Source organism: Triturus cristatus, chromosome 10 (genome assembly GCF_964204655.1).
Source record: "Triturus cristatus chromosome 10, aTriCri1.1, whole genome shotgun sequence".
Classification (NCBI taxonomy): Eukaryota; Metazoa; Chordata; class Amphibia; order Caudata; family Salamandridae; genus Triturus; species Triturus cristatus.
In genome coordinates this window covers 460,539,605-460,562,377 of record NC_140593.1, presented here as the reverse complement: position 1 = coordinate 460,562,377, position 22,773 = coordinate 460,539,605, and the positions used below count along the sequence as shown (strand labels likewise).

The 22,773-nt window shown below is 46.6% G+C and overlaps 1 protein-coding gene across 1 annotated transcript; it reads left to right on the top strand.

The window, feature by feature from the left end:
- The first annotated feature begins 318 nt into the window (after positions 1-318).
- Positions 319-3,134, top strand: LOC146789606 (uncharacterized). The gene has a single exon (XM_085631871.1). It carries the CDS (start codon positions 723-725, stop codon positions 2,226-2,228), a length of 1,506 nt encoding a protein of 501 aa, XP_085487997.1. The 5' UTR covers positions 319-722; the 3' UTR covers positions 2,229-3,134.
- Positions 3,135-22,773: the final 19,639 nt, after the last annotated feature.

Below are 22,773 nucleotides of genomic sequence, written 5' to 3'. Positions count from 1 at the left end.
GCCACGGCTCGAATATAGAATATAATCATATTGTGATTGTGAGTACCTAAAAACGCATATTTAGTATACAGAACTGTACAAAAGTTTTTGCGTATGTTTGTTTAAGCGATTTGCTTCAGATGTAATGCCGCTACGGATATACCATTCCAACATGGCAATGCTCGCAGGTTAGTAAATTGAATTGCGTGTAGCGCAATTGAAAGGATACAAGAGACGTACGTGTAGCGTGGAATGTGATTGGCCGACTGGAACAGTGTGCTGCGTAACCGAGCTTGAAGGGAGCTCTTGCTTTTCAGCTTCGCAGATTGGCTGGTAGTTCTGGCAGATGCTTATGATTGGCTGGCGTTCCGAGATTCACATGAGGCAAAAACTACTGGATATATTGTGAAAACGTGTTCGGGAGAAGTGCAGGTCTGCTTAAACACTGCCGTTAAGTTGTGAGAGGAAAAATCATCGGAACTCACAGGCGAAAGAGACATCAGAGACTTGAACATTCGGCGGTGTAAATAGAAAGCAGTTGAGAGAATACAAGGGTCCTCGTGTCAGAATAAGACAAGCCCGGATACGTAAGCAGTTCTGAGTCTGGTTCTGTGAGAGGCGTGTATTAATAGCGATTCAACGAGTGGGAGACCAAGACACCTTGATGTGTGTTTTCGCAGATGAGTGCAAGTTTTACGGTGTGCCATTGTCACTAACGCCGGTATAGGAATCGCCGTTTTGCAATGAATCCACAAAAGAAGTCTTCCGTACCAAAGCAATCTAGCAATCTCACCTGCAAGATTTGCAGTATCAAATGTACCTCCCGTGCGTGCCTCGAGCAGCATTATCGTGGTGCACAGCATAAAAAGAAAATAGTACTTATGCACTCGGGTATAATTGGTCAATTACCCAGTAAAAAAGTAATGGAGAAAATCTTCAATAACCCAGGCAGAAAAGGAGCATTAATTGGTCTGCAATACTTGAAAGCATTTACTAATAAGAAACATAAGCCATATTACAGTTGCTGTTTGTGTGGAGCTGGTTCTACGTTTGCCAATATAAACGAGCATCTTTGTGGCAATAATCATAAAATAAACTATATTCTCAAATCACTCCCGTTTGTAGGTCGAGAGAAACTTGATCAGCCTAACTCACCAATAGAGAAAATAGCAGAGTCAATCGAGGCAGCGGAAGGGCTAACCAAGTACAAAGAGGCCTTCCCAAATCTTCAAAACATATCTGCGTGCACCAATCAAGACGGTTCAGCCCGACAAATTGGTATTGACAGTCTTGAAAATTGTGAAGAAGGGATACATCCACAGAGTAAGGGGAATACTCTGAAGCGTTTGGAAAGCGGGTTGCAGCTGGCTGAACCTCTTTACAAGAAAAGGCGTGAACATGATGAATATAACCAAATTTTATCGAACTGTAATGCTTCAGTTTCCGATTTGGGTGCTAGTTCGTCTGTGGATTTTTCCATACGTGACAATGTTTGTGAGAAATATCCCTCTTTGCCTGTAGCAAAAGATGCTCAGGCGCCATCCTCAATGAATATGTCTTGCACCACAGGAAGCTTTGTCTCCAGAAACAGTGGCATCACACAAGGTTGTAGTTCAGACTTATGTAGCGTTTCCCCAACCGTCATATCGCCTGTTCATCGGTCTATTCCTTCGACTGTACCAAGAAGCTCTTCTTACCAAAATGTGGCTTATGACTCTAATGGTTTCATTCTCCATGGAAACAAACGTGTGAGCCCAGATGTAAATACACTTTTTATTGCTGAGGCTAAAGACCAGAGTCGAGAGTGGACACCTGCTCACGTGAAGGATGTAAACATTTTGGAAAATATTCGTCATTCAAGCCCTTCTATTATCAGTTCGTCGGGACAGTGTTATACAGACATTCGTTCAGGCCAAAGTTCGTCCTCCTTTTTTGTCGGCAATTCAACCAGCATTGAAGCGTTTGCTTCAAAATCTCCTGTGTCACCAGGGAGCACCTCCGTTTTGCAGGAACAGCCTTTCTGCGCAGTGTCAAGTGGGTATACATCCATAAACCAGGTTTCTCCCAGTCCCTCAGTTGAAGTGAATTACAGCAGCCTCTCTCCTGACATATTGAAAATCCTCAGGGGTAAAGATGTAGCAGCTGTGAACACCATTTTACATCAGCTTGCAGATCACTGTCCACAACTTAAAAAAGTCAATATATCAATGTTGGTGGATGTTTTGTTTGAGGCCGGGGCTTTAAACTAACTTCGGAACAACTGAAAGTTAACTGGAGACAGGAACCAAATGCTGAAATATTTGGACCCTCTCTTCTTTCCTCCCACAAGTTCTCATTGCTGCTTTTTTTTGGGAGCCCAATAGGCTGTAGCTGAAGCAGTGCCTATGACTGTTTGCTCCCCTTATCTTGTCAAATTTATGCATCGATAAGCCACATGTTTTTTGTTTCTTTTACATAAACAGGTTTGATAAATGTAGATTGTATTTTAAAAGTTGAACTGATAAAAGCAAAGAAATTCCGACTTTTACCTCCTAGTGCTTCTGTAATAGTGAGATACTTCTGTGAATGATATAGTCAGCTGCACTGTGATGTGATAATGTAATCCCACATGGCAAGGTATCTGCTTAGCTATATGCTGTTAGTTTACTTTTGCGTTGTTTAAAATGCATTGTCACTTGCATGCAAAGTGGTGAGGGATTTCCATAAACTGGTAGTAAAATATGTGTAAGCAAAAATAAATGGTACATATTAATTCATCTGATTAGGCATAATAAACTATCAACAATTAATATGAAGGACTTGTCTTAAAAAAATGATTCATCAAATGACTAAGAATGCTAAGAGTGCTAGACCAGATTTAAACATGTCATAATGCACTAATAAAAAGTGGAAATTGATTAGTAAAAGCCATTCATTTTAATTGTGGGTAGTTTATTATGTATAATTTGATAATTTAATATTTATACGTTTTTTGCTTAAACATTTTATTGCCAGCATGTTTGGTTGAGCAAGACTCCTGAAGATAGTAATAATTTCCTGAGTGGCTTGGACTCAACAGAGTTTATATTTGATTTATTTTTGTGCCTATGGCATGTTGGTGTAGTAACCTTGAATTCCTTTTTTTCTAAGCAAATAAAAAAAAGTTGGGTTTCGTATGATTTATCATTTGATAAATCTGAAATAAAATTAATTCAGAGTAAGTGATGTATGTGCCAATAGAGTATATAGACAGGTGCAAAACTTTAGATCCATAAGTCACTTGCTACCATTTGTGAATCAATGTGGTGGCAGTGCCTAGAACACAAAATAGTGCATTAAATACTATTGTATAAGCGTGGAATTCAATGTACCTAGCTGTTAATTAAAATGTAGATAATTATCTAGAGGAGGTAGAACAATTAATGAGATTTTGTTTTACATACAATTTTCAAGTATTCAAAACATTTATAAAGCCCAGGACTGCTCACCACACTCTCTCACTAACCCCATACTCTAAAATACACATCCGTTTTTGTTTTTTTTGGGCGTTTGCTTTATAATGTAGTTTTGCGTTATGTACCTTTTTAATTTGCCAATATGTCTGTTGTGTTTTTTTTTTTAAAAACTCTTTTTTTATTTTAAAGAATCGTAGTATTACAGTTTGGAGGTTAGTTCTCAGGTTGTTCCAATAATACACCTTACATTTATTGTCCCTTAGTCACGGTATGCAGCTTTTCACATGCATTTGTTCCCCATCACAATTGCAGTTGATCGATCCCATACCTCCTCCTTCGTATTTCATTTATGGGGGAGATACAGATTACACCCCTAGACATATTCCATTCAGCCCATTTTTGATCCCAGTTCTTCGGGCAACCTCTGTTATTGAATACCTCTTTCTCTGCAATCATAGATCTATCCATGTCTTTCTCCCATCCCCCCTAACGCTGGCTTGTCCCCTGCTCCCCATTTCTGAGTGATGTTTCTTTTAGCTAGGGCCAGCCCTATTTATACCTAGACCTGTTCAGTGTCGGTTAAGGCAGTGGCCTCCCATATGTTAAGCTAGCAGAGTCGTGTAGATATCTTTCTCACCAACCTCATTCAGTGGAAGGAGAATGCCTCTGCGATCTGCAGGTCTCTCAACTCTTTCCCCCCCCCCCCCCCCCCCCCCCCCTCCTTCTAGCTGGCTTTTTGCTTGGACGTGGCTGTCCCTTTACTAACTGCATGTAGTCTTGCCTTTTCGTGTTGAGGGCCTGTCTAGCTAAATCATCATCTGTTGCTTGCGACCTTTGCTTCCTCTAACAGGATCTCTTGTTCTAGCGCCTCTTTGCGTACCCTCTGCTCTTTCTTGTGTGCTATCATTAGTGCAAGTGCATGGCCTTTGATCACTGCGCCAAATGCTCACCACAGGATCTGTAGACCGATAATACATTGAGCGGTTTCCCTTCCCACATTCCGGCTGCTGCTGCAAATCTACCCTGCATGTCTACCCATGTTTTGTTTATTATGTAGGGGCAGCTTTTGCAGATAAGTATGCCAGTTCCTCTCGAACCAGAGGTGAAACCCATGTGGGTTGCTAATTTGTATCCCCATCTATCTAGTGCCTTGCAGGTGTTGCCTACCAAGTGGGTGCTGGCAATTTACAGAAGAACAATAATAGAGAGAAGGCAGACAGGCATGCAGGTTAGAGTAGGCTATACTCCGAGAGAGTATGTCATGCAGAGAGTCATGTGATAGGAAGAAGAGAGAGCAGCTGCTAGTTTTAAGTCCAAGCCAATCTTCATGCATGGTTTTAGGAATAAAAAGGAGGCTCTCTGTGATAGCATGCAATTCGAGGATGTAAATCTGTAGAAGGAAACATTTGCTCAAGGGATTGCATATTGCATTATAGCATTTGCATAGCGTTTGCTACCCACTTGTGGGCTCCTATCCACAAATCACTCTACACCGACATATCTAAAATTATGTAGACAAACACCTACTCCACAACAAAAACTTCAATTGAAACTAGCGGAAAGCGTTTAATGACTTGGGTCGTCCTTGGCCTTAGTAATGGAATGTTTGTTAGAGCATTGGACTGACCCTGTTTCTCCTTTTATCATTAGGGTTTTATGCAGGTGCATCTGAGTGTAGATACACTCTTCTTTGCCAACAAAATAATACAGATTCCTGATGATTCATGTTGAAAATAACCAACTCGAGTGATTCCTAGTTGGCTCCAAGCTTTGTAGGTAGGAAATTCTATAGTTTCGCGGTCTCAACAGGGAAAGTAGTCCCACCATAATTTTTCTTCCTGTAAGATGGAATTATTAGACAACGCCCATCTAGAATGTAAGCTCATTCATTGGTTGAAAGGTTTTGGCAGTTATTGATTGATGGAATTTTGGTGCAAGCTGTTTACTTTTTTGATTTAATTAATGTATTACCGAGTTCCATTTACTTCTGGTCTGTGTTGCCTTAAACTTCCATTGAAAAGCAATCAACGGAAAAGACAACTGGGCGAAAGAGGGGGTCAATATTTCATAGGGGATCATAAGATTATATAGGGGATCATAAGATTATGCACATGATATATATACCGTTATAAAAGTTCTCATGTAAACTTCAAAAAGTAAGAGCAAAGTTGTATTAAACATACTTTATATACATACAATTAGGAATACTGAAATGCCATCACCTTTGTTAAATTGCACTTCTTTCTTGCAGGCAGCAAATATTTTTCCTTGTCAAGAAATCCGTTCAAATAAAATCCTCTTAATTTGTGGTTCTTCAGTTTCCTTTCTTAACCTTGGAAAGTGATTTTCTTCTGCCCTTCAGATAATCTCCAGCCATTTTCCAGAAAGGAAACGTTAGAGGGGTATTTGAGAGCACCCTCAAACACTAAATGTTCCATTAGAACCCCCATGTAGAATGCATGCTCCTCACCACTAAAGTGATGTTGCTTACCTGCAAAATTACCCAGTTTACTCCATCATAGAGTAACCTTGTGCCTGAGTAAAGTGATTTACAAAGGTCGCCTATGAATATCTGAAACTTCTGATTGAGTCGTTTGCATTGGTAAGTCAGATTTGTTTGAGCAAAGTGCTTACGTTTAATTGACGAGTCAATTTTTACAATACATCTGAAAGCAGATGTGGTTCAAATATGTAATATGAGTCTGGAGCAGAAAGTCCAGGATGAAACTTTTGTTTTTTTAACGTAGGTTTTGAATCTCTGCACTGTTAGCTGTCTCACAAATGGCAAATAGTGGAATGTTTTCAAATTGCTTTATATCAGACTCGACTTTGGGAGTGAAACTGTAGGGTTCTCAATCCATAATGTTACTCCTTTGTGTAACTCATTGATCAAAGAATCTAAATCCAAATAGTTTAATTTTTTCTACCTTTACACACTTTGCTTTCCGAAACCTCTTAAGCATAAATATCAAGTCTTCTAAGTGCTTCAATTATTATCAATTGCATCTCAAAGTAAATATTCACTTAATGGTTCGTAGTATGAAATACTTTTGATATATTAAAACTCTAAGTGTCCCAGTTGTCACTGGAAACGATTACTGGCAGTCTGTGTCAGAGTTTGAAACAGAGACTACCTATATCCCTTTAATTTCTCCACTGTCCAGCCCACTCCAGGCCCAGTCAGTGGATTAATAATAGATTGATCAGAAAGCGAATAATTGGCTGATTCGTGAATATGAAAAGAGAAAGGCAACAATTGAGTACTGCGAGTGCCTTCTACAAGTATAAACGAATAAAAGTGTTACCCTAAATTAGTTCATTATCCCTAGACCACAAAGTTCGTCAAGGACACTACTGTCAGCACCAGTCAGTGAGAAGTTTATAGAAAAACAATCTAGGGAATTCACTCATTTATATCAGGCTAGCAGACCAAACTGTGGACAGCATGGGCCATGGCCAGGATGAACATTGTCTAGGTTGCAGTCTGTGTCCTCCATCCTGACCTTCATGTCCTGTCGTTATTACCTGGTGACACAATATGATTCCCTGTTTGGAGAGATTCTCAGCAACAGAAGTCGCAGCTACAATAAAGGACTTCCAGCAGCTTTGACCTCGACTAACACAGCGGTGGAGGAGCGTATTGCACTGAATGACACTTGACACTCAAGCTACACCACAGCAGAGGGTCCTGTGAAGCTACCATTGGGCTGTGCAAGTGGGAGCGCCGGGAGGGAACTACACTATTGGCGATGTTGTGCCTTGATACTTTATTGTAACTGCAACAAACAATGGATTTTGGCCCAGATCTCTGTACTGGGCTGAATGTATGACATTCTTCTGCATTCTGTACATCAATTGTTCTTTTTGCATTTGTCACCACGAATGGGACAGGTATGCCCAGACATGGTTCCCGTGCTCTCCATGCCAATGGAGTCAAGCTATCCTGGCTGAAGAGGGGTGAAACTCCGAAACCGTTCCTAGGATTCTTGTTTCCAGTCCAGGGAGGACCTGGCCTGGCAGTTCAGGCTGGACTGTTCCCATTGGGCGCAGGATCAAGACTGATTTGCATATGGCCGGGTCCAAACTGGAGTGGCATGGTGAGCAATAAAACGATGGATTTAGGCCCAGATCTCTGTACTGGGGTGAACATATGACATTGTTCTGCATTCTGTCCATCAGTTGTTCTTTTAGCATTTGATACTTTATCAGCATGGTGGAAAAAGGCAGAGGGGATATGGCACTAAGTCCCCCATCTTGGTTCATGACAGAATGTAGCTGACACGGATATCCCAGCTTTCTGGTCGGCCCAAACTGTTGACAGGCAGAGATGGTAATTCTTGATGTGTGAGGGCCCCATCCACACTGGATATTGACAGTGATGCGGGCTGAGAGGTGCCACCTAGACTTTGACGTGGGTGGGAGAACCAGATGACAGAACCACAAACTGGCGACTACACAGGGCCAGGCAGCACCTTCACATCTTACAGCAGCGGGGGCCAAGGGACACCCCATCTTTTTGATTGGATTGCAACCATAGGTTCTGAATGAGAAGGAAGGGGGGCATTTTAGTCAGACAATTTTTTTTTCTTTTTCCCCACTGGCCCTCATCAATAGACAAACTCCCTCCCTTAAAACAAAAATAGTCACACCGATCTGAAAATAGCCAGCTTGAAACAAAATGAGACCTCAGTGAAAGAAATGTTGGTACACTCAGCACAAACCAATGAAGCTTAACCCGTTCTGTGCTCATGACGGGAGCTGTCATGACACACACTGGGCTTGTGCTCCCCGCCGTCATAAGCACACGTCCAAGAAATTCCTCTGGTGCGGGCACCAGAGGGATTCCCTTTTCACATAAAGAGCCTCAGGAGCTGGAGTAGTGCTTCCCCAGCTCCTAAGAAGCCCCCCCCCCTTTCAGTGAAACCGAAATAAGCCTTTTGGCTCTTTTCAGTTTTACTTTCTACGTGCTCAGGGGGCTATCTCACCTCTCCTGTCTATGTGCTCAGGGGGCTATGGTTGGAAAGAGGAGAATCTCCCCTTTCCAATGGCACCCCTCCCCTCTGGATCCCTGCTTGGGGATCGCCCCAGGAGGGCGATCCCTAAGCAGGGTTCCACACCCTAGACACCAGGGAGGGGGGGGCAGCCACTTGGGCAAGGGCCTTTGCTCCCCACTATTAAATTTGGTATTATTGAGTCTTTTTGCCACCCCTGGGAGGCAGGTGGGGGCAGTAGCCCCCAATCTGCTGCCCCCCCGGGGGGCAAAATGCCCACTAGACACCAGGGATTTTTTTTTCACATATAAAAATGTGGGTGGGGGCTGCCCAAAACGGGCACCCCAAGGCGCCCCCCCCCCCTGCCATCATTACAGCCTTTCTGCCCTGGGGGCGCAGAAAGCCCACTAAACGCCAGGGAGTTTTTTGGGCGCATTTCTTTTTAGGGTGGGGGCTGCCCAAAACGGGCACCCCAATGCAAACGGGCACCCCAATGCCCCGCCACCATTACAGCCTTTCTGGCCGGGGCAGTATCTGAAAAAAAACACATTTCCCACATATTTTTATGTGGAATCACCGTGTCAGCACAAATGTCCTACCCCACAGCGTTCTCCTTAGTGTCCCAAGTAAAATGATACCTCACTTGTGTGGGTTTACAATGCAGAATTGGCTAAAAACGTATTTAAAAAAAAATGTAGCGCTTACAGTTCTCGGTGCTATACCCTTATTCCCTATGTTTTGGGCTCTTCCCAGTCACAGGCCCTTGCCCCACCTACACAAGTGAGGTATCATTTTACTCGGGAGACTAAGGGGAACGCTGTGGGGTAGGAAATTTGTGCCTTCACAGTGATTCCACCCAAAAATATGTGGAAAATGTTTTTTCCAGCTAAATTTGAGGTTTGCATGGGATTCTGGGTAGGGAAATGTTGGGGGATCCACGCAAGCCATACCTCATTGTACTCCCCAGGGTGTCTAGTTTTCAGATATTTGTGGGTTTGGTACCTTTCCCTAGATGGCGGCCGGGGCCAAAAAACCAGGTCTCCCCTCCCAAGCCAGGTAGTTTTGTTATAGGTAATTTTGAAGTCTCCACGGTACGATTTGGGCCATTTCCTGTTGCAGCCACTATGCCTACCCACACAAGTGAGGTACCATTTTTATCGGGAGACCTGGTGGAACGCTGGGTGGTAGGAAATTTGTGTCAGCCCGGTGATCCTACAACTTTCCCACACAGAAATGTGAGAAAAAATAGCATGTTTCAACAAAATTTGAGATTTGTAGGGGATTCTGGGTAGGGACCCACGTAAGCCATACCTTGCTGGACTACCCTTGGTGTCTAGTTTTCAGAAATGTGTAGGTTTGGTAGCTTTCCCTAGATGGCCGCCAAGCCCGGGGCCAAAACTCATGGGACACCCCCTTGCAAAACCAGGTTGTTTTGTGATAGGTAATTTTGATGTCGCCTCAATAGGTGTTGGGCCCTTGCCTGACGCGGGTACTTGACCCACCCACGCGAGTGAGGTATCATTTTTATCGGGAGACCTGGTGGAACGCTGGGTGGTAGGAAATTTGTGGATCCACGCAGATTTTAGAACTTTCCCACACAGAATAATTTTTTTTTTTTTAGCTAAATTTGAGGTTTGCAGGGAATCCTGGTTAGGGAAATGTTAGGGGACCCACACAAGCCACACCTTGGTGGACTACCCTGGTTGTCTAGTCTTCAGAAATGTGTAGGGTTGGTAGGTTTCTCTAGATGGCCGCCGAGCACGGGGCCAAAAACTCATAAGACCCTCCCTTGTAAAACCAGGTTGTTTTGTGGGATAGGTAATTTTGATGTTGCCTTAATAGGTTTTGGGCCCTTGCCTGTCGTGGGCACTAGGCCTACCCACACAAGTGAGGTACCATTTTTCTCGGAATACTTTGGGGAACGCGGAGTGGGTGGAATTTTGTGGATCCACGCAGATTCCAGAATTTTCCACCACAGAAATGTGAGGAAAATGTGTTTTTTTTTTTTTTTACACATTTTCAGGTTTGCAAGGGATTCTGGGTAACAGAACCTGGTGAGAACCAGTCAAGTCACCTCATCCTGGATTCCCCTGGGTGTCTAGTTTTCAAAAATGTATAGGTTTGCTAGGTTTCCATAGGTGCCGGCAGAGCTCGGGATAAAAAATCTACAGCTAGGCCCTTTGCAGAAAAAGGGTCCGTTTTCACTGTGAAAATGTGGTGTGTCCACGTTGCGTTTTGGGCCATTTCCTGTCGCGGGCACTAGGCCTACCCACACAAGTGAGGTACAATTTATCGGCAGACTTAGGGTAACACAGAATTGTAGAGCAACTGTTATTACCTATTGACTTTCGATGCATTTCTGCCTTCCAAATGAAAGACAGTGTGTAAAAAAGAAGTCATTTTGAAAAATGACCTATAATTCTCATGCTAATATGGGTACTCACTATTTTGGAAATGTGCAAATAACTACTGTTTCTAAACTCTATATTTTGTTCCAATTTCAGAAATACATAGGTGTCTTTCATACCGATTTTTTTCATGTATATATTTTCCCTAATCAATTGCTATATACCCAGTACATCATAAAAAACCCATTGCAAGATGCTGCTCAGTTATTGGCTCTGGGTTCATCGGTTTCTTGGTGAACCTACAAATCCTATATATCCCCACAACCAGAAAGGTCCAGCGAATGTAACGGTATATTGCTTTCAAACAGCTCTTATAATTTGAAGAAGTTACAGGGGAAAACGTTGGCAGAAATGGCTGTTTATTTCAACTAATTTTCAATTTTTCCATTATGCAACTGTTAGTTTCTATAAAGAAACCTTGAAGGATCTACACAAATGACCCCTTGCTGAATTCATAATTCTGTCTACTTTCCAACAATGTATAGCTTTCCAGGATCCATTATTGCTTTCATACCCATTTCTACCATTAACCTGAAGAAGGTTGAAAGCGCAAAAAATAGCAAAAATAGGCTATGTCCCAGTAAGATGCCAATACTGACTAAGAATTTTTGGTTTTCTGACAAAAGTCTGCTTGTCCCTAAAAGCTGGGAAAATTGTGATTTCAGCCCCACAAACGCTTTGTTGATACCATTTGCAGGGGAAAAAACAGACGCTTTCATTTGCAGCACTTTTTTCCCATTTAGGTACCTTTAGAATCCCCATGATGTTGGAAGAAAAGGATGCAAATTTGGCGTGGATACCTTATGTGGTCAAAAAGTTACAGGGGCCTAAGCGTGAACTACCCCAAATAGCCAAAAAAGGCTTCGCACGGGGGGGGGAAAGGCCTAGCAGCGAAGGGGTTAAGCAAGGCACTCCTTTTGATACGGCTGTTGACTTATTCCGTTCAAAAGGCAATAGCCCTAAAATCACCAAGATACAAGTATTCCAGGGCTGAGGGAAAAGTTTGGGGCTTTGAAAGCTGACGCATGTAAAGATATACTAACCGTCAAAAAGGACATCCATGGGCTCCAAGAGGAGAAAGAGATTTTTTGGACTGGAGAAATTTGGCAATAATTAATTATTGTTCACACATTAAATCCTGCGCAGTAACATACACTTACGTTCCCAAAAGGAAATTATCCTGCTGGCAGTCGCTGCATCAATCTCCAATATCTAGCCAGAATGTGTCTTTTAGAGTAAAGCCTGTTTCTGTTAATAGCTCGATTCTTAACTGCACAATTAAATACCTTTTCTTTTTTACAACAGACATTGGTTTCACATGAATTGCACCAAAATAAACATGTAATATAAAACATACTTAAGAATCCACTTATTTAGTGTTAGGTATTGTCATCTATAAATTCTGGTGACATATGTAAACCACTCAGCCTATGACTATGGTTTATATCACCAGAGCCCCTTGATGGCAACATTTAAAAAAATTGATCTGTATTAATTTTTGTAACAGTATCATCCTGGGAACTTCCTGAAAATGTTACAACCGGGGGGAGGAGCCTAGCGCGCATCCAAGATGGTCGCGTGAGCACAGGGCTCCCCGGACCCTCGCTGCTCCTCGGAATTTATCCTGACTCTATCCTGACTTGGTTGATGGAATCTGGGAGACGAATGCTGGCTGAACACTAAACTCCTTTCGGAAATCAAATCGGACCTGGCAATCCGGAGTTATGGCGGTTTGAACTTTTGAGGCCCACCCGACGGCTGTGCCCGATGCGAGGGTGATCTGTGGAGCCGGGGCGTAGTTGAACAACAACGGCAGCGGGGCTGTGCCAGTGGCCGTCACATTACTTTCGGTTTCACTTTTGGTCTTTGAGGGGCTGGACTGTGGACTTGCTTGGTGCGACTGGGCTTTCATTTTGCCTTTGCTTGATGCCGGTGGCTTCGTCTGCTGCCAGTGTGCTCATTGACGGTGGTCCCTTCGCTCCGCCATATCGCGGCCTGTGGTGCGACACGCGTCTGCCTGGCCTGTGCCACCTCGACGCTTCCTCGGTGGTCCCCTTCGGCGATCGAGGTTCTCATGGGAGGCAAGGGAGACCCCGAGAGGCGTAAGACCAAAACATCCCTACGTGGGGGACCGGTCCAGACGAACAACATGGACCGCTACACTCAGGGTAAAGGATCCCCCGGGACGGCCAATGTCCCCCCGGAGGACACCAGTGGTGGCCCGTCCGTTTCTCCGGATCTGTCCCTGCAGGACTTCATGGGCGCCATTAAGGGCATCAGAGAGACCATCGCTACGCAGTACGAGGCCTTGGCCCGTAAAATCGACACGGTGGCCATTGACATTACGCTAATCCGGGCGGATCTCTCTAAAACCAACGAGAGGGTTCAATCGCTGGATGTGCGGACGTCCTCCCTTGGTATGGAAGTGTCGGACCTGCAGGCCACTATCGCCGATCTCAAGTCGGCCAATGATCTGATGGCCCGGCGGCTGGAAGACTTCGAGGGACGGGCCCGCCGCAATAAAATCCGCGTCATAGGCGTTCCGGAGACCTCCGATAACCGCCCGGTTGATCTCCTGGTCGAGGAGCTCATCCTCGAACATCTTGCTCCCGCTGGCCTGAGTAAGTTTTTCGCTGTGGAGCGGGCCCATCGAATCCCAGGTGGCCGGCCGCGACCGGGTGCCCCCCCGAGGCCTATCGTTGCGAGACTTTTTCATTACAGAGACCGAGACGCGATTCTGCAGGCCTCACGGGTCCATGGCCCGGTCCGACATGAGAACTCGTCCATTAACTTTTTCCCGGACTTCACCCAACTTGTCCAGAAACAGCGGATGGGCTTCCAGGGGGTGAAGCGGCGTCTCCGGGACCTCGGTCTCAAGTACTCTATGCTTTATCCTGCAAGGCTTCGAGTGGAACATGAAAATCGGACTACCTTTTTTGACTCTCCTGCGACTGTGAGTGACTGGCTGGATTCGCTGCCGGACCGGGGTGACCGGACTGGGCCCTCTGCCGGTACCGAGGGTGGCGGGTCTCCTTTGGAGTGACTTATGGTCCCGGACTCTGCCATATTGTACTGTTCGGCTGGGTTCTACTTCTTTTGTGCATTTTGTTTCACTATGTTGTGTGTGGGGAGCGGGCGGGGACGGGTCCCTTCCCTCCTCCGGGGTCTTCTCGTAGAATGGGGTTTGTAGGGCGACAGGCACACTGCAAGTTGGGGTGGTTTTTTGGACCACAGGGGTGCAGGGTGGGGGGTGTTGGAGTTGGGGGGGGGGGTTGGTGGGTGGGTGGGGTTGTTTGCATTTGTGTTTTTTGTTTTCAAGGCGAAGTATTGGCTATGGTTTATCCTTGGGTGTTGAGCTCTTTGCTAGGGGGCCCCTGATCTACTGGAGGGGATGGGGGGGGATGGGGGGGGACGGGTTGAGATTGATGTCTTGGAACGTCAATGGATTGGGGGACCGTATCAAACGGGGTGTTGTGCTGCAATATCTGCGTCGTCTGACTCCTGATGTGGTGTTCTTACAGGAGACGCATCTAGTTGGCAATGTTTGTCGGGCTATGAACAGGGGGGGATATCGACTTGTGGCCCACTCTGGTTTCACCACTGGTTCGAGAGGGGTGGGCATTCTCTTGCGAGCTTCACTTCCGTTGGAGATCACCAGGGTGGTCCCAGACGATAGAGGGCGCTATGTGGCTCTGACTGGGAGGTGGGAGGGGCAGTCCCTTTCCTTGATCTCGGTCTATGTTCCCCCGGGCCTCCAGAACTCCACCTTCTCAGACTTGGGTCGTATGTTGCTTGGGCTTCCTGACAGTCTTTTGCTTATGGGTGGGGACTTTAATTTGGTTGTCTCGGGTGACCTAGACCGTCATCCGCCCAGGGCCCTCCCTGCTGCCCAGGCGTGGCTGGGCGGGCTCCTGGAGACCTTCGGTCTGGTGGACTGTTGGAGGTTAATGCATCCGACACAGTGTCAGTACACCTTTCACTCTGGGGCCCATGGGAGTCTCTCCAGACTGGATTATTTCCTTATGCCCGCGGCCCAGGCTACTCGGATTCGAGAGGTCAAACACCTGGCCAGGGGTATTTCTGATCATTCCCCACTGTGGTTGCTTTTTGACACCGGGTCGCGGTCCGCTGGGCGGATCGCTCCTATTAACCCTTGGTACCTGCGAGACCCCAAGATCCGTGATAGCCTGATTAAGTCGATTGATCAATATTTTTCTGAGAATGAGGGGTCGGTGTTGTCCTCGGTGTCCCTGTGGGAAGCTTTCAAAGCAGTGCTCCGCGGGCATGCCCTGTCCCAGATAGTGGAGGCCAAGAGGGTTAAGAGAGAGGCGGTTGTGACGCTGGAGACTGAAATATCGGGGCTGGAGGCAGCCTTGGAGGCGGGTGTCACCCCGGATGGGCTGCATGCCCTCAGCCTGAAGCAGTTTGAATATAAGTCTCTCGTCACTGATGCTGCCAAGACTATGTATAGGGAGCAGCAGGGTAGGTTGTATGACGCCGGAGACAAGGCGGGTAAGCTGATGGCCTGGTTGGACAAGAAGGAGAGAGTGAATCGTGTGGTCCCGGAGCTTCGGGTGTCGGATGGAGTGTGTGTGACTGAGCCTGGTGAGATTGTTGAGTGTTTTGCTGACCACCTCCGTACAGTGTACTCCCCGGTGTCTGATAGAGATGAGGACGACTCTCGTCTTCTGCTTCGGGATATTGCCCTGCCCGGCTTATCCGTCGAGGACCGCGAGCTGATGGATGCCCCTTTGTCTGTCGAAGAGATAGCTACTGCGATTCGCTCCCTCCGCTCGGGCAAGGCTATGGGCCCCAACGGTCTGCCGATTGAACTATATAAGTTGCGCCCGGATAAAATCGCGCCTTTCCTCCGTCATATGTTTCAGGAATCGCTCGAGAGGGGTTCCCTTCCTGACGACCAGCGTCTGGCTACTATAGTGGTGATTCCCAAGGAGGGTAAGCCACGTGACCGCTGTGCCTCCTATAGGCCTATTTCCCTGCTGAATGCCGAACCCAAAATCCTTGCTAAGGTCCTCGCCAATCGCTTGCTGAGCGTTATATGTGACTTGATACATCCGGATCAATGTGGCTTCATCCCACATCATAATACCGCCCTCAACTTACGGCGTCTGCACGGCGTCCTCGCTAGGGCTGAGTACTTCGCTGAACCGGCCATATTGGTTTCACTAGACGCCACGATGGCCTTTGATACCATTGAATGGCCATTTCTTTGGGCCGTCTTGGCGAAGTTTGGTTTTGGGGAGGGGTTCCTTAGCTGGGTGAAGCTCCTTTATGCTGGACCAATGGCTCAGGTGGTTGTCAATGGGCGGGTTTCTCGGCCTTTCGCTCTCGGGAGGGGAACTAGGCAGGGGTGCCCGTTGTCCCCGCTGCTCTTTGCTCTCGCCCTGGAACCGCTCGCTGCCTGGCTCCGTTGGGAGCCCTCGATTAGAGGGCTCCGGTGGGCCCCGGGCTTCGAGGATCGGGTTTCATTGTACGCGGATGATATTCTCTTGTATCTCACCTCACCGCGGAAGTCGCTCAATGTTCTCTTTGATGTCCTTACTTCCTTCGGGAAAAACTCGGGTCTGATAATCAACTGGTCCAAATCTTGTGTGTATCCTATCTCTGGTGGTCTTCCTCTCTTGCCGCCTCGGCTTCCGCTCCAAATATCTCAGTCCGGCTTTAAATACCTGGGGGTGTACGTTTCGTTGGATCCGGCGGTCCGCTATGAGCAGAATCTCCTGTCTCCACTCCGGCGTTTGAGGGCAGATACGGCTCGGTGGTGTAAGCTGCCCTTGTCTCCGCTTGGTCGCGCAGCGCTGTTTAAAATGATGTCCCTTCTCAGATTCCTTTATGCACTCCAGAACTCCTTCGATGTCATTCCTGCGGCCTACTTTAGGGAGGTGGAGAGTTTGCAGCGGAGACTGGTTTGGGACGGGCGATCGCGTATCGCTTTGGCCAAGCTGACTCTTTCCTGGTATGACGGGGGCATCGTGCTTCCTGATATTAGACGGTACTATTGGGCCTCCCAGCTGTCTGCCATTAATCATGCTACGTACGCTCCTGGTTCGAACCCGGCATATGAGATGGATAAATTCCTGCTCCCCGGCGGTAACTATAACAGAGCGCTTTACTCGCGGTCTGCTGGTGGGGCCCTTACGGGCCCTACCAGGATTGCGGTCCGTGTATGGAAGGCGGCTAACGTTGCGATGGGCTGGAGTGAGCGTTTAACGTGCGCCGCTCCTCTATTCGACTCAGACCGCTTGGGAAGCCTCTGGACAACGAAAGGCTTCGAGCGCTGGGATACGATCGGCATCAGCAGAGTGGGGGACCTGTGGGTTAAAGGTGCGGTTAAAACCTTCGCGGCGCTTCAGCGCGAGTATGAGCTTAGTGACAGAGAGTTCTTCCGTTATGCACAGGTTCGGCACGCCCTGCTTTCGGTCTTTGGGGAGGGGACCACGGTCCCTTCTTCTTCGCCTCTCGAGGACCGCATACTCGATGGTCACGTCCCCGACAGTACTATCTCCCTGATTTACAAAAAACTGATAAACAATCGGGCTGACCTCTTGGTGCGTCTTCGGGAGGCATGGACGGGAGATGGGGTGGAGCTGGACGATGAGGACTGGCAGACTGCACTGTCATCCCCTAAGGAGGTGGCCATCCCGGCCCGTCTCCGCCTGGTCCAGCTTAAGATTCTCCATCGTGTATATGTGACGGGCCCCCGCCTGGTCTCGATGGGGTTTTCAGACGACGGACTCTGTAAGCGTGGCTGCGGGCTCAGTGCTACCTTTCTCCATATCCTATGGGAATGCCGCGAGGTGGCGGAATACTGGCGCCGGGTGCATGATATTATGAGACGAGTCACCGGGGTCGCTCTGCTGCCGGAGGTGCGTCGTTGTGTGCTGAATGTATGGGAGCCCAATGACTGCAATGCGGCTCAGGCTCGGTGGGCGGCCTGGGGGAACATGATTGCAAAGAGAGATATTGCACAGCTTTGGGGTTCCCAGCGGCCTCCCACCGTGTCCGTCTGGAAGGAGAACATGGACTGGTGCATGTTCAGGGAGAAAACGGTGTATGTGGCTCGTGGTAAACCGGGGGCTTGGGGTAAAATTTGGGGGCAGTGGAACGCGTATCGTGGGTCTATCTGTGCTCCCCCTTTGGGGGATACGTCCGGGGTTGCCTCGTCCCCCTGATCCTTGAGGGTTCCTTGTGCATCTCGTACTTTGGAGTACAGATTTGGTTCTCTCGTGGCCCCCCCCTCCCTCTCAGGTCTTCTTTTATTGACCGCCCTCGGGTGGTTGGTGTGTTGACTCCCCCGGCTGGTGTTCGCCGCCCTTCATAAGTCGTTTCGCCTTGTTTGTTGTATTTTTGTATTTTTCTTTTTTGTTGTTATTTATATTAAAAGTGTGTATTCTGATTTCCCTTATGTGCAGTCTGATCTACTGTGATAGTGCGGAGCCCCTGTGGGCTAGTCATTGTTTTTCTGATATGCTGGAACACTTCGACTACTAGCGGCCGGCCCTGGTGGTTGTAGGCCCGTGTTTGTAACCCTTTTTATGCACAATAAAATCTTTTCAAAAAAAAAAAAAAAAAATGTTACAACCAAAGCCTCATACATGTTACCACAAGCAGTGACTCAGTCCTGTAACATGGCCAGTACTTTGCATGGGCTGCTGCAGACAGTGGTTAGAGCAGACATTTCAACCTTAGCACAAGAAACAAACAAGGAAACTGGGTAGAAATACCCACAGTTCTGCAACTTATTTCATTGCACCAGCATGTCCTAAGCTCAGTCCCTCGAGGCGTGCGTGTCTTGAATTGTGTACTCTAGTGCCATAGAGAAGGTCCCAGCACGAAATTGCAGTTTTGTTATCTTTCTAATCAAGGGTCAGTCTCCATACTTATCGGCCTTATGTGGGCTTGTTGTCTGATTCAAGGCTAATGGCTAGCAGCAAGGGTTCCCTGTTTTAACACTGCACTCGCTTTAGGTGTTGTGCTCGACAGGGGTCGCTAGCAGCAATATGGTTGAGCAAATGTTGATAGGTCTGTCTTCCTCTCACCCAGGTCTGGTGCCAGAGGAGATATCCAATGAATCCCAATTAGCCTCTTTGCTAAAACCAATGCAGAATCAATGAATTTGCTGTTAGATTTCTCGGTTTTAAGACCAGGCATAAGCCCTAGCAAAAACATCCGAGTTCATTTATGTTACGCCTGCCTGTCCAGTCCAAGAGTTTTGTTGCAGTCTCTGACCACCATCTCCTAATCGCCTCACAGGACCACACCATATAGCCAACTCATTCCCCTCAGCCTTGCATCTAGATTAGACTAGCGTTGTAGCTGGGTACATAGTGTGTAATTTCCTGGGGGTTAAGAGGAATCTGTGCAGCTAATTAAACTGTAAAAGCTTGAATTGGGTGTTCCGATACACTTTACTGAAAAGCTACAGTACCCGTTTTAGTCCGCCCACTGCTATATGTAAGGATTGTTAACATCATCTTAACCCCACTTATCTTTGCATTTCTTCTGCATGCAGACTTTACCATGATGTAATATAGTGCAACCAGTTTCACACAACTGTCTCCAGAATTTAGCTGCTCTGCTGTAATGACCACTTTACAGGAATGACTATTTTTAGATATATGTGTTGAGTTCTCTTCTCAAAAAAAATATATAAATAAATACAGTCTTTGAAGTATGCTGAAGGTCTGAAATTGCGGTGAAGGAAAGCAGAATACCATAACAAATAAGCAAAAACTGACAGGAGGAACTTGCTAACAGCGTTGCAATGTTTTATTTGAACAGCCACAGTCAGTTGGTTCAATTTTTGAGGACCCAAACATGCCATACAGCAAACAACATTTTTTTTTTAATTTAAAGTAATCTTTTTATAGGTTTTTCATACAAGGCAACACTATCAATTGCACAGGAGATTGTAATAAGCACTTATTTAGTCTTGTGGAAGATATTCTTCTTCTCTTGGTATGATGCTGAGTTTATTCAGGCACATAATTCTCCAGGGATAAGTCTTGCAGACATTGGGCAGTTATTCCCCACACTCACAGTATCTCTCCTACGATCCGCACACTCGTGTGTTTCTTCTGGCATCCCTGGTCCTCATACGCTGGCGTCTCCTGCACACAGCAGAGGTCCATGCTCCCAAGGTCGGAGCTGGCGCCTGCTTCCACAGACATGCTGTGTCCCTTTTGGCAATGCCTAGAGCCAGTCTCAGCAGTGTCCTTTCTGCAAGCGTGTACCTCTCCTCATCCACCAGTTGAAGAAGGGCTATTTTGGGTTTGAGGTCTATAGGGTGACCCATGATGGCCCCCAGCGTTGCGTTCAGTGCATCCCAAAAAGGTCGAAGGTCTGTGCTACCCCATGCAAATGTGTAAACAAATCGCCATTGCATCACTACAGTGGAGGCAGCGAGGATTGGAGGCCCCATGTATGCACCACAAGCGTTTGGGGTCAGGTATATGTGGTGTAGGTATTTAAATTGAATAAGGCGGAACCGGGTGGTCACTGCTGCCTCCCTTGGTCTCATTAAGGCCAGTGTCCCTCCAGTATGTCTGTATGTCTTGTTCGCCCAGATTCTCCTCCCAATGTTTGTGTAACCTCAGGAAGGAGCTGGGTGTATGCTCTATTTAGGACTTATAATATTCGGACCTAGGTGGAGGGGGGGGAACTATTGTCAGTTTCACTTCTATGGGTTTGTAATCTGGCTCAACAAGTGTGGTGAGGCAAGACATAATGGCATGTCTAAGTTGCATTTAACAATAGAATTGTTTGCATTCTAGTCTCAATTCGTCTTGGAGATCTGTGTAGGGTTTGATAATCATGCCACACTCTACATGTCCCAGGGTGGTGACGCCCAAGGGTGTCCCACCCACAGAACCCCTCCAAGGATGCAGCTTCGAGCAGAAGGGTGCTTTGCCACATGGGTGTCTCTTGTGTCAGTTTACCCACCCCTTGCCATGTCCCTCAGTTCTGCTACCAGACGCATGTGGTATCTTTTGTCAATGTGGCGGCCTTGAAGATTAATCAGCCGCAATATTTATAGTGTAGTGGGTGCCCATGTACCAGTTATCAACTCGATAATCTAGATGATCTTCCGTTTCACAAACTCCTTTCCGCAAGTATTAAAAGTCCATATCCTCAGTGTTTGTCCCAATGACGTTTCAATGCTTAAACAGCAAGATATGTGTTTTACTGTAATGTCGTTATTATTTTTTTTGTGTGCTTAAACACTCGTGCCAGTAAGGGGCATAACTACGTGACTCATTTGTTTGTGCTGATTGACGACTCATTAGTTGTTTCCCTTTAGCAGCAGGTGCAGGTTTGGAACATGCTCAAATGACCTACTGACCCTGATGACTCGTCTGTTTTTTTTTTTTACAAACATCTGTTTATTGAGTTTTGGATTTTGTTGCGCTTACATTTTACGTATACAATGTTCCCTCAACTCTAAAGGAGGTTAACCGTATTAATTTGCTCTAACTGTTATATACATACTTTCACATTGTCCTATCTGTCCATGTAATGTGTCGCTCCAGCGGATTTTCCAGTGACTGTATGTAAGGCCAGCCAGGCTTTACATTTGTTAAGTTCTCCAAACAGATGATGATTACAACAGATTTTAACACAAATAATAACTTCTGAGCATTCAACTACGACTTCACTTCACTGCATGGTATGAGATATCTATGGCTTACAGTTCTCGCTTAGGTTTTCACTATACTATTGCAACTAAGTGGGGGTTGTGTGCAGCATTACGCATACAGCTAGCTGTTTCCAGGTATTTTCTGGCTGTTTTGGTTCTTAGAGGGATGGGATGTATTGTAGCTATGACAAGCGAGTCACAGTCTACTGATCTATTTGTTGTATGGGTGTGTACTGTGCGCATAGTGGCATGGGCTGTTGCTACAGGTCCTGTATCATTAGAGCCCGTTCCCCGCTACTCTGGGCCTCAGGCACAACAATGAATGGACATGTGGAGGGGAGGAGAGGAAACATTGCTGACCTGTGCCGCAAGGGGAATGTCTGACTGTGGCCCCCCATAATGAGTTGTGGACACTCCAGGAGAGGCAGAGGCTGGGGTCCCCATACCATCCGTTTTTGACCTTTGGAACTCCTGTAATGTAGCTTCCCATTGTGTTGCGATAAGTAAGCGCTTTCCCCTCTGCCCTGGCCCACACTAGCAGTGATTGACTCCACGCTGATTCTACAGGGGGATTAGTTTTTTTTCCATTTGTGGTAATCAGTCGTTTTGCAGTTAACGTGCCTAGGTCGAGGAAGCGGGAAGTGACCTTTAGCTTCTTGCCTCTAGGGTAGGGATGCAGTATGAATTCCTCCCAAGTGTACTCCAACTGGCAATTCGTAGGTGCTGCTAGGGCCCCACAAACTTGATTCCAGTAAGTGTGTAAGGATGAGCAGGCCCACAACATGTGTAATAAGTCAGCTCCTAGGTGCTTACATCTGGGGTACGCCACATCTGTCCTCCAATAGAACTTGTTTATTTTTTCTAGTGTGAAGTAGGCCCTCTGAAGTATGTAGTGTTGAATAAGTCTAAAGTGTTAGTTACGAGGGATGTGTGTAGGGCTGAACCACACCCTGTCCACTCCCTATCCGCGTAAGAGCGACACCCTGTCTCTCTCCCACTACTGTCTAACAGGTTTCATTGCTATCGCTGTGTGGAGCCGGAATGATTCTGCAAACCATCTCGTAAGGTGCTTACCCCTGCCCATGACATGCAAGTATTGTACGATAAGGTGTGTAGGTTGTTCTATGCTCATGTCTCCCCATCTGCCTCCGAGTGCTGCTAGAAGTGAGTGAAAACTGCCCAGGCGGCAGGCCATTCACCTTTGCCAGCTCCAAGGATGGAGGTCTCCCAGTGTCTGCACCCCAGCAGCTAGCCAGGTCTTCAGCAATTACTGGCCAGCCTCTACGAGGTGTACCCTGTAGTGG

Bases quoted from the DNA above. Each gene is read 5' to 3' on its own strand.
- LOC146789606 (XM_085631871.1), top strand. From the start codon at position 723: ATGAATCCACAAAAGAAGTCTTCCGTACCAAAGCAATCTAGCAATCTC.